General features: G+C 56.7%; 1 protein-coding gene across 1 annotated transcript in view; it reads left to right on the top strand.

Moving 5' to 3' along the window:
• Positions 1-11663, top strand: part of Slc25a47 (solute carrier family 25, member 47) — a 21315-nt gene extending 9652 nt beyond the window's left edge. Inside the window, exons 2-8 of the mRNA XM_013014567.1 lie at positions 2580-2667; positions 5043-5196; positions 8065-8108; positions 8437-8508; positions 9096-9278; positions 10567-10897; positions 11037-11663. Of these exons, the coding sequence (XP_012870021.1) occupies positions 5169-5196; positions 8065-8108; positions 8437-8508; positions 9096-9278; positions 10567-10897; positions 11037-11317 (939 nt within the window). The 5' untranslated portion in view covers positions 2580-2667; positions 5043-5168 and the 3' untranslated portion in view covers positions 11318-11663. The remainder of the gene's footprint in view (positions 1-2579; positions 2668-5042; positions 5197-8064; positions 8109-8436; positions 8509-9095; positions 9279-10566; positions 10898-11036) is intronic.
• Positions 11664-12014: the final 351 nt, after the last annotated feature.

Here is a 12014-nt window from a genome sequence, read left to right as displayed (position 1 = left end):
TCAAGTGGTAGAGCACTAGCCTTGAGCTGAAGAGCTGAGGGACAGCGCCCAGGCCCAGAGTTCAGGCCCACAACTGGACCAAAAAAAAAAAAAAAAGAAAAGAGTGGGGCTGGGAATGTGGCTCAGTGGTAGAGCGCTTGCCTTGCATGAGGCCCTGGGTTTGATTCCTCAGCACCCCATAAGAAAAAAGCTGGAAGTGGCGCTGTAGCTCAAGTGGTAGAGTGCTAGCCTTGAGCTGAAGAGCTGAAGGACAGCGCCCAGGCCCAGAGTTCAGGCCCCATGACTGGACCAAAAAAAAAAAGAAAAGAAAAGAAAAGAAAAAGAAGAGTTTGAGGCCCACCTGAGCTACATAGTATGGCCTTGGGAGAAAAAGAAAGAAAAGCAGGTTCCAGGGCTGGCTCGTGGACTTCACTCTCTCTTCTGGCCCTGGCTCTTTAGCTGGATGGATTTTATACTTTGTGGCTTCTCCTTTTGCTATAAAAAGTAGAACTTGGGAGCATGCCCAGCCCCTCCACAGAGTCTCAGCCAGAAGCCCACACTCTCTGCAGGAGGCTTTGGCATGGTGCACGGTATGGGCGGCGACGTCTGTCACCCCGGAGGAGGTGGTGACCCCGTCCTGCTGCACACAGTGGGTCGGGACACTGGTGGAGGAAGCCTTTTCTAACACACGCGCCCCCATTGGAGGATGGCCCTGCAGGGAGCCCCTCAGGCTCCACCTCCTGAAATCCCATTGCCTCATGGAAAAATCAAGACCCAGTGAGGTCATCCCACTAGCTCAAGGTCACTCAGTTGGGAGAGGCAGATCGTGATGCCATCCAGGCAGAGAGCACCTGCCAAGCTTCTGGCTGCCAGGTCACCGGAGGTCCTCTTAGCACTTCCTCTGTGCGTATGCGTGTGTGTGTGTGTGTGTGTGTGTGTGTGTGTGTGTGTGTGTGATATGCATTGAATCCAAGGCCTCAAGCATGCTGGGCAAGTGCTCTACTGCGTGGGTCCTGTCCTCTGCCACCCCCTGAGTCAGGCCAGTCAAGTGCACGAGATGACCACATGCCACAGACCTGCCACGGCAGGCCCAAAGCCTTTCTGAAGGAAGCGGGGAAGGTGCCGTGGCTCCCTTCTTACTGTCGTGTTTTGTTCTGTTTTGATCATGGGGCCTGAGCTCTTTTTTTTTCTTCTTTTTTTGGGTCTGGTCATGGGGCCCGAACTCTGGACTTGGGTGCTGTCCCTCAGCTCTTCAGCTCAAGGCTAGCACTCTACCACTTGAGCCACAGCACCACTTCCATTTTTTTTCTTTTTGCTTATGTGGTGCTGAGGAATCGAACCCAGGGCCTCAGGCATGCAAGGCAAGCGCTCTACCACTGAGCTGTCTTCCCAGTCCCGGCCTGAGCTCTTTTGTTCAAGACTAGTACTCTCAAGATTAGCACTCTACCACTTTGAGCCACAGTGCCACCTCTGGTTTTCTGCTGGTTCATTGAAGCTAAGAGTCTCCACAGACTTTCCTTTCTGGCTAGCCTTGAATGGCAATCCTCAAATCTCAGCCTCCTGAGTAGTAGCTAGGATTATAGGAGCAAGCTACCAGGATCTGACTGTCTTCTTCTTCTCCTTGTTGTTTTCAATACACTAAAGAGACAGAGACAGAGACAGAGAGATAAAAGGATGGATGGGAATGTCCAGTGGTAAGACTAAGGGAAGTGAACATACTTTATGTACTCATGTGAAATGGAACATTGAAACTGGTTGAGCCTAGTTCAGGAAGGGTGTGGGGGAATGGAGGAGAGTGAGGGAGGAGGCTGTCTCTGATCAGGGTACATCGTGACATTGTATGCATATGTGGACATGTCACAATGAAACCCCCTATATAATTAATTGCTGTTAATAAAGGTGTTAGAACGCCAGGCTCTGGTGACTGTCATCCTAGCTGCTCAGGAGGCTGAAATCTAGGATCATGGTTTGAAGTCCAGCCAGGAAAGTCCATAAGACTTTTTTTTTTTTTTTGCCAGTCCTGGGGCTTGAACTCAGGGCCTGGGCTCTGTCCTCAAGCCTCTCTATGCTCAAGGCTAGCACTCTACCACTTGAGCCACAGTACCACCTCTGGCTTTTCCTGTGTATGTGGTAATCGAGCCCAGGGTTTCACGCATGCTAGGCAAGCACTCTACTACTGAGCCACATTCCCAGGCCCTGTTAAAAGGTTTTTAATTTGTGTCTATTCCTTGTACAAGGGGAGTTTCCTTGTAAGAATTCCATAGGAACACACAATGAACCCCACCAGCCTCCCTCTCCCCCCCCTCCCTCCTCACATTAAGACAATTTCAAGTTTTTTAAATTGTTCTGTTCTTATCATCTTCTTGTTTGCTTAATGATCTTCATCATGAGCTCCGTAGGAATCCTTTGCCCTTTTCTCAGAGCTGGCCATCTCTTGGGTCCCTCCCTCCTCTCCCCTGCCCTCCTCCTCCTGACCTTTCCCTGCCGGTCCCTCTTCTGTCTGTTCATCACTCTCTGCATTCCTCCGTTCTTCCATCTGTCCACCCCTGCATTGTGTTTGCTCCCTGCATCACACTAACCCTTTGCTCCTCTGTCCGCAGTGGGCATGGGAGGACCCAGCGCGACCGCCTGCCAGCGGCGCACAGCCCACGGCAGCTGGGACAAGCACGGAGAGGTGCACACACTGAGGTGACTTGTCTGTTCCCACGGTGGGGGGGGGGTCCGGGAGGGCTTGTGTAGGACACAAGGGCAGGTGAGGGTTGGCTGTGGTGAGGGCCGTGTCTGTTTCCCAGCTGCCCAAGGCACCCTTCACCCCTGGAACTCAGGCTGTGCTGGATTTGCTGCGTTTCTTTGGGATTCTCCGTCTCCTTCCTGGCCATCGGCCCCTTCAGGGCTTGGCTGTGGTTGTCCGTGCGTCTCCACGCCAGGCAGTTGGCAGGTACAGGCGGTGCTGGTCAGTAGTGCTGGGGACACGGACAGGTGCGCGGCTGTCCAGGGTGACACAGGCGAGCAGGGCACAGGGCGGTGGCCACTTTGGGCTCCAGAGCAGGGTGAGTGGAACTTACTGCATTAGAAATGTCTGACTGTACTGATGCTGGTGGCTTACCCTGTCATCCTAGCTACTCAGGAGGCTGAGATCTGAGGATCATAGTTCAAAGCCAGCTTGGGCAGGAAAGGCCGTGACACTCTTATCTACAGTTAGCCACCAGAAAACCGGAAGTAGCACTGTGGCTCAAGTGGTAGAGCGCTTGCCTTGAGCTGAAGAGCTGAGGGACAGCACCCAGGCCCAGAGTTCAAGCCCCACAACTGACCAAAAAGAAAGAAAAAGAAAAGAAAGAAATGCAAAAGACTTTTCCAGATGCTGGTGGCTCACATCTGTAATCCTAACTACTGAAGAGGCTGAGATCTGAGGATTGCAGTTCAAAGCTAGCCTGGGCAGGAAAGGCTGTGAGACTCCGCTCCAATTAAGCACACAAAAAAATGCCAAAACAAAAAAAGCAAACAACAACAACATAAAAAAGTGGAGCTGTGGTTCAAGTGGTGGAGCACCAGCCTTGAGTACTAAAGCTCAGGGATAGCATCCAGGCCCTGTTCAAGCCCCAGGACCAGCACACACAAACAAGGACAAAGAAAAGGAAAGTGGGACTTCATGGGCTCTTGTTCCCTGGCATACACACAAGCAACTCATTGTCAGAAGCACTGGCTTTTCCACTGCGATGTCAACCATTCAAGCCTCCTTCTACACGCTATGCTTTGCTGATGCAGCCTTAGCAGCTGGTGCTTTCCATCCCACAGTGCCACGCCTGGAGCTCGCCCTGAGCTGGCAGGGGCATGTGGCAGGTGTCCACGCACACAGCAGGCGTCCATGCACGTGGCAGGTGCTGTTTCTCCTCCTGGGTCAAAGTGGAGGCGCAGGGCATCAGGACTGCTCCGGGTCTCAAACCATGGAAGGCAGAGCTGGGATTTGAATGCAGGCAGCTGGGCTCTGGCACACTGAGCCATGTTTTTCTACAGGCCAGGACCGACGTGGCGACTGGCCTTGGACAGGTCATTTCCTGCCCTCTGCCCTCTGTTGTGGAAACTAGCCCTGCCTACAAGCAGACAGACGCGGTGTGAGTGTGTGTGTCGGGGAGTACCCCTTCCTCAGTTCCCAGACTGTTCAAGGCCAGCCTGTAGCCGCTGTGGGAGGACAGGAAAACAGATGGACACGTGGGCTCCTGCTGCCCTGCCTTGAGGGCAGAGGGACAGCGCTGCTGGAGGGAGTCGGTGACCCCTGCCCTTCCCCTCTCCACGGCTTCCTGTAGGGCAGGGCCCAGCGGCCATGGGGCCTCAAACCTCTAGATCTCTTCATGGGGCTATAGCTGAGGAGCTGCTGAGCGGCTGCTGACACAGCGGTAGAGATGAGGCGTCCTTTCCTTCCTGGACTGCCCATGGGGGGGGGCAGCCTGGTGAGCGCGGCCTGGCCAGAGCCCACCCCACCGAGCCATCTGGCAGCGCTTCCACCTCCAAGTGCAGCCAGGGCACCATCCCTCCGGGGCGGGAGGTAAACTGTGCAGTGGATGGACATTTGAGAGCTCGCTGCTGGGGGCTGGGAAGGTGGCTCAGCGGTAGAGCGCTTGCCTGGCATGCATGAGGCCCTGGGTTCGATTCCTCAGTACTACATACACAGAAAAAGCCCGAAGTGGCACTGTGGCTCAAGTGGTAGAGCACTGGCCTTGAGCCCAGGCCCTGAATTCAAACCCATGACCGACAAAAAAACAAAACACAAAGAGAGCTTACCGCTTTTATGGTCAGTTCAAGTGATCAGCACATACTCGCTGGCCTCTTGGCTGGTCAGAGGCTGAGCTGCAGGTGGAGGGTGGGTGGGTGCTACCTCTGTGACCTCTCACACACTTTCCTGACATCTGGGGTCAGGAGGGCATTGACACTGGGGTCCTGGGAGCGTGTGGGGTGGGGGAGCCAGGCACAGGGGGTGGGCGTGGCTATCGACCCGTGTGCCTCTGTTCTGCTTGGCATCTGCTTTGGATCACTTCCGGAAGCTGGCTTCCTGACCCCGCCCCCAGCTCTCCTCCCAAAGGTACTTAAGGTCTGAGAGAAGCACAGAAAACGGTTGAGGCCACCTGGCCCCTCAGAAGCTCATTCTCAGCAGTCAGACCAGGGCCTCCCTGCCTCCACCTCCTAAGCTGTCCATGGATTTTGTTGCTGGGGCTATCGGAGGTAAGGGAGGGCAGGGGGAGCTGGGTCCGCGGGCGGTGCTGTGTGTGTGTGCAAGTGTTTGGGGGAGCCCCAGGGGTGATCTGAGTCTGCTGAGGCAGGCGAGCTCCTGAGTGCCCCGCAGGGCCTGGAGGATGGGGGCTGGCTAGGGACATTGGCTTACGAGCAGGGACTGACCAGGCTGGGCTGGGGTGGGGAGGTCTGGAGACCTAGGGAAGGGTCCCCCGCCCTGCGCCCCCAGCTGGGGACTGGTGAAGGCCAGGCAGAGGCTGTGTGCGGAGGTGGGGGACTGCCAAGCCGCAGCCGTTTTTTGCCCCTGCGTGATGAGCTGGTGCTGCAGGACGCTCTGGTCCGCCCAGGACATTCGTCTGTAGGCTGAGGAGCTATAATTATTATTTTTTGTCGGTCGTGGGGCCTGAACTCTGGGCCTGGGTGCTGCCCCTCAGCTCTTCAGCTCAAGGCGTGCGCTCTACCACTTGAGCCACAGTGCCACTTCTGGCTTTTTCTGCTTATGTGGTGCTGAGGAATCGAACCCAGGGCCTCATGTATGCGAGGCAAGCGCTCTACCACTGAGCCACCTTCCGAGCCCTGAGGGTCTCTTCTGAGTGAGGTGTCCTTGGCGTTGCTTTGTCTTGTGCAAGAGCCGGGGGATGGTGCTGGCATTCTTCTGGAACAGTCGCAGTGTGGGGGTGGAGGCCTAGGAAGGACTTAGCCCTGACTGCTCCTGCACTGTCTGTGCCAGCGAGTCCAGTTGCTCCCCTGAACATAAACCCAAAAGGGAGGCCCAGAGGGAGGCCTGGCCTTGCCAAGGGGCACGAAGAGCTTCCTGGAGGGCTTTTCCCCAAGAGGCCTGGGTGAGAGAGGACCCTCGCTCTGCGCCTGGCGGTGTCATAGCGACCCAGACGTGGGCTGGTACTCAGGGACTGTGACTGGGGGTGGTGGAGAGCATGTGGGGCACAGCAGCAAGACATGTGACAGAGGCAGGGAGAGGCTGCCAGAGTCCAGTCAGGGCGGCATCCCGACAGCGGGTGGCGCCGGCCTTAGATGGGTCGGTGTGTTTGGTGAGGTGGACAAGGAGAGAAGTTCTGTCCGCCAAGGCTTTACCTTGGCTTTACCTCCTCATCTACTTCTTCACCCACTCACTCTGTGCCTGTGTGTGGGGGGGAGGGGTACTGGGGCTCAAACTCCGGGTCTGAACACCGTCCTTCGCCTTTCCTGTTCAGGGCTAGTGCTCTACCGCTGAACACTCCCACTTCTGTGGGTTTTTTTTTTCCTGGATAATTGGAGATAAGAGCTTCACTTTTGGGGATAAGGGAAATTCTGTCAAACTTCGATGCAAATTCTATGAAATTAAGAAGATTGAGGGGGGGCTGGGAAGGTGGCTCAGCGGTAGAGTGCATGCCTTGCAAGCATGAGGCCCTGGGTTCGATTCCTCAGCACCACATAAACAGAAAAAGCCAGAAGTGGCGCTGTGGCTCCAGTGGTAGAGCACTAACCTTGAGCTGAAGAGCTGAGGGACAGCGCCCAGGTCCAGAGTCCAGGCCCCATGACCGGACCCCCCCCCAAATATCATTTTTAAAAAAGGTGACCTTCCTGTCCAGGCTGGCTTTGAACCTCGATGCTTAGATCTCAGCCTCCTGGGTAACTGGCTTACAGGTGTGAGCTGTCAGCTATTCTTTTACTCTTGTGTATTTATTGACTCTTGGGGTCCACAGCAAATAGAGCACAGTCTCATGGCTTACCCACCTCCAAACAGCACACAGAGAAAGAACCAGGAATCTGCTTGACCCCTCTTTGACTCCTCAAGGCAATGCTGGGCTTGGCTATGGGGGCCCTGGTGTCAGCAGGGAGACCAGAATGGCAGCACAGCACCCTTGGTAGAAGGCAGAGGGCAGAGGGCCTGGTCCACAGCTTGGGCCTGGGCAAGGGGGCGGGGAGCTCTGCAAGTCAGCTTCCATCACTGTGTGAATGTTCCAGAAAACTAACTTGGAGAAGATTTACTCATCTGGAGGCTCCTGTGGAGCAGGGGGCCGTTGCTTCTTCCCAAGGAGGAAGAGAAAAGGTCTGGGGTTCCAGTACCTTCCAGGAGCATGCTCCAGCCACCTAAGGACCTCCTGTGAGGTCCCATGTGCTACAGGTTCCTCCTCCTCCCAGTGGTGCCAGGCTGGGGACCAGAGTCAGAACCAGGCTCAGGGGCAAAGCTGCCACATTCTCCTGGCCTCACCGTGACGTAAGCACAGGCCAGAATGAGGCCAAGAGCCGGGTGCTCATGCCTTCATCCTAGCTGCTCAGGAGCTCAGGAGGCTGAGATTTGAGGATCACAGTTGGAAGCCAGCTTGGGCAGGAAAGTCCATGAGATTTTTTTTTTTTTGGTCATGCGTTTGAACTCTGGGCCTGGGCGCTGTTCCTCAGCTCTTCAGCTCAAGACGAGTGCTCTATTATTTGATCCATAGCATCACTTCTGGTTTTTCTGGTGGTTTCTTGGAAATAAGAGTTTCACAGACTTTCTTGCCTGGGCTGGCTTTGAACTGTGATCCTCAGATCTCAGCCTCGTGAGTAGCTAGGATTACAGGCGTGAGCCACCGGCGCCCAGCATCAGTGAGATTCTTATGTGTAGTTAACCACCAAAAAGCTGGAAGTACAGTTGTGGCTTGAGTGGTAGAGTGCTATGCTAGTCTTGAGAGGAAAAGCCGAGGGATGGCATTGGGCCAACAAACCACGGTCCAGACGCGGGGCTGCCAGGGGAGCCCTGTGGTGTTTTCCATGGGCAGGAGGTCATTTGGGGTCACCTCCCCTTCTGTAAGGTGGGCTCTTGCTGCTGCTGCCCGCCTCCTGTGCACCTCCCCTTACCATGCTCTCGTTCCCTTGCAGGCGTCTGCGGAGTTGCTGTGGGCTACCCCCTGGACACAGTGAAGGTGTGCAAGGCTCAGCCCCATCCCACCCCAGAATCTGGCCTGGCCTGGGCACCCCATGTCCCCTGCATGCATCCCTGGTCATCCGAATGCTGATCACATACACTGTCTCCTGCTCCGCACGTTCAGTGGTCCCTGGGGCAGTGTCAGGCCTTCTTTCTCATCCTCTCACAGGGGATGACCCTGGTCTCAGTGTGGTCATTTTCAGGAGGGCTCCTTGTCCCCACCGTGCCCACACCAGTGTGCCTGTGACAGTGGGGACATCCCCAGGGCCCGCCGGCCTCGCTTTAGGCCAGGGGTCAACCTTTCCTGAAGTTTACCTCACCCCTAGGTCAGGATCCAGACAGAGCCGAAGTACACAGGCATCTGGCACTGCATCCGGGACACATATCGCCAAGAGCGGGTAGGTGTGCGGCCCCGGGAAGATGCTCAGGGATATCTCCATCCTCAGGCCTGCCTCTCACCCACTAGCCCCGGGTGGCTGGTTCTCTTTGAGCCTGGCCTCTGTTCTCATCCAAAGGGAACCCCGTGCCCATCTTCATGCTCCTTCTGTGGATCAGAACTGGCATCTGGCGATCAGAGGGGCAGGAGAGAGTCTGGGAGTACCACCAGGCTTCCTGGAGGCGGGAGAGGTGGCTGGGCGTTCCTTTCTGTGCCATGCCAGCCCTGGGTCATCAGGTTGCCACAAACTCAGAGGCCTGTCCAGAGTGGGCACTGGGGACATCTGACAGCGTGAACGCTGACCCAAGCCACGGTTAGCTTACGAAAACCAGCACTCCTGGCGCATGCTAGGTCATCGCCACTAGCACATGGCTGCCCTGGCAGCCTGACCCTCCCCCGACTTCACAAATTGAGCGCAGTGAATCCCACTTGCGGGGGGTGGGGGTGGGTGTCAGGGCCAGCGGGCTGGCTGGGATGGCCTCAGCGCCCGGGGCCCAGGGTGGCCTCCCTGTGGGGTTCCCATCCCCTGACGTGGGCCCTGTCCCCCAGGTGTGGGGCTTCTACCGGGGCCTCTCACTGCCCGTGTGCACCGTGTCCCTCGTTTCGTCTGTGTCCTTCGGCACCTACCACCATTGCCTGGTGCACATCTGCCGCTTCCGGTATGGCAGCACGGACGTCAAGCCTGCCAAGGCCGACATCATGCTCTCGGGATGCGCCTCTGGCCTTGTCCGGGTGAGTAGGAAGATGAGGCCGGGGAGGACCTCAGAAAGAATGGGAGGTGTGTGTGTGTCTACATCCCCTGCCCAGCAGCTAGGAAACTGAGGTTGCTGAGGGCAGAACCTGGTGGAGCCAGTGTCCTGCTGGTGGGGCACACACAGAGCTGGGGGGTCTCCCAAGTCCCCAGCATGGTCCTGAAGGGAGGTGGGTGGAGTAACTCAAGGGACCCTCCCTGTTAGAGAATGGGGACCCCAGAGATGACCTGATTCAGCAGGGCCTGTGGAGCTCAGGTGACTGGGTTTCCCACTGGCTCACAGACCACGTCTCTAGCAAGGGTATCAAGATGGCTGAATACCATCCATGTTACCATGGGAACCGAGCATCCCTTCATCCTCAAGTGCCCTGGCCAGCAGACAGGGATAGAAGAGACCAAGGCAGCGGACACCTGCCTTCCTGGAGCTCCCACTTGATGGGGAGAGGTGAACCAAGGCATGAGTCCTAAACAGAGCCGTTTGGACAGCCGCATGCTGCCCAGAGGCCCAGTGACATCCCTGTCCCTCACAGCATAGAGGGTAATGGCCTGTCCCTGTGTGCCTTGCCACCTGAGAGGCTCAAGCCTCAGTTCTGACTCTTGCTAGTTGAGTGCCCTTCACCTTGCTAGAGAGTGGCTCTGAGCTTTTGTCTCTTCAACTGTACTAGATTAAGTGAGATTAAGAGGTTAAAGACCCCATCACAAAGCCTGACATGTAATGTACAACCACAAAAGGCCAACTGATGCTATTAGCAATATGTTACTAATAATTATATTACATTTAAAAAAACAAGATGGTTCTGGGGCTTGAATTTATTAGCTTTGTTCAATCTTGGGGCTTGAACTCTGGGCCTGGGTACAGTCCCTGAGTTTCTTTTTGCTCAAAGCTAGTGCTCTACCACCTGAGCCACAGCTCCATTTCTGACTTTTTGTGATTAATTGGAGATGAGTCTCACGGACTTTCCTGCTTAGGCTGGCTTTGAACTGTGATCCTTAGATCTCAACCTCTTAAGTAGCTAGGATTGTAGGTGCATTCTTGATCTAAGTCACAGAGGACGCATCATGCAGTTTTCTGTGACGGGAGACGTGATTGTTGAAGGCACTGGCATTAACCTTGGGCTGGCAAAGCTGGCTTTGAACTCTGTGCCACCACATCCTAGGGCTGCCCTGTAGCATCTTGGCTTGGATGGCACAAGGCGACGGGAGGTCAGGTGTGGCAGTGGGGGTAGCTAGCTGCCCGCCAGGTCTCATGCTGCCTCTTCTGTGCCGCAGGTGTTCCTGACATCACCCACTGAGGTGGCTAAGATCCGCCTGCAGACGCAGACGCAGACGCAGCTGCAGCTCCAGCAGCGGCGGCCTTCGGCCTTGTGGCCCTCAGCGGCTCCCCCTGTGTGTCCTGCACCCCCTGCATGTCTGGTGTCTGAGCCCAAGTACCGTGGACCACTGCACTGCCTAGCCACAGTGGCCCGTGAGGAGGGCCTCCGGGGCCTTTACAAGGGCAGCTCGGCCCTGCTTCTTCGGGAAGGGCACTCCTTCGCCACCTACTTCCTCTCCTACGCCATCCTCTCCGAGTGGCTCACTCCCGCTGGCCGCAGTGAGCCAGGTGAGTCTGAGCTGGAAGGTGGATGAGGCTGAGAGGATCTGCTACCATGATCCCCTCCCTGAAGCCTCAGTTTCCCCTCTTGTAGACTGTGCGGGCCAGGTTGTGCTCACACTCAGGCTGTGTGTTGTCTCTCCTGCAGATGTCTTGGGTGTGTTGGTGGCTGGAGGCTTTGCAGGGGCCCTGGCCTGGGCCGTGGCCACGCCCATGGACGTGATCAAGTCACGCCTGCAGGCAGATGGGCAGGGCCAGCAGCGCTACCGAGGCCTCTGGCACTGTGTGGTGAGCAGCGTGCGGGAGGAGGGGCCCAGGGTGCTCTTCAAGGGGCTGACACTCAACTGCTGCCGTGCCTTTCCCGTCAACATGGTGGTCTTCGTTGCCTACGAGGCTGTGCTGAGGCTCAGGCGGGGCCTGCTCACGTAAGGGCAGGTGGCGACCTGCCAGCAGCTTCCAAAGGAGGCAAAGGACCGTGTGGACGGGGTGGAGACCCCACAGGGCTGGCACTGGACAGTGGGTCTCCCTGCAGCGAGTTCTGTCCAGCTACTGACCAGAAGGTCCAGGGGCTGCCTGGCTGTCTGCAAGGTCATGGGTCACAAGAGGCTGAGGCATCTGCTCCAGGCCTGGCTTCTTCACTGCCAGGATGGTGCTCCTACCCTGAGCCTCAGTCCTGAGGTGGTGGTGGGGGCAGGACCCCCATTCCTGCTGGCTGCTTATATCCTCACTCTCCCCGAGTATACGCTGTCCCACGTGGGCACCCCCCAAAACTTGGTGGGAGCTGTTGTCAATAAAATGTTTGATGGTGCTCAGTGGTGTTGTCTGCCATCTGTGGGCTGCCGATCTATCCACCTGTGCGCCTGCCCAGTCACCATGGGATGCGTGGGCCACGGGCCTGCAGCTCCCTTCCTGGTGGCCAAGCCCTAGCCAGTGTCTCCATCATACAAGTGGTGCACCACGGCCTTGGCCTCCCAGGCCACGGGAACCCTGCCTGTGACCTGCTCTTCACTACACCCCACACAAACCCCCTGGAGGCTGTAGGTGAGGGGGGCTGGGCCACAGCTGGGTTGTGTGAGCTAACAGCGTGGACTGGGGAGCCAGCTGCCCACGGGCATGCCACGCGTGG

Source organism: Dipodomys ordii, unplaced genomic scaffold (genome assembly GCF_000151885.1).
Source record: "Dipodomys ordii isolate 6190 unplaced genomic scaffold, Dord_2.0 Scaffold2, whole genome shotgun sequence".
Lineage (NCBI taxonomy): Eukaryota > Metazoa > Chordata > Mammalia > Rodentia > Heteromyidae > Dipodomys > Dipodomys ordii.
Note: the sequence above shows the minus strand (reverse complement) of the source record. Positions and strands in the feature narration are given on the sequence as shown.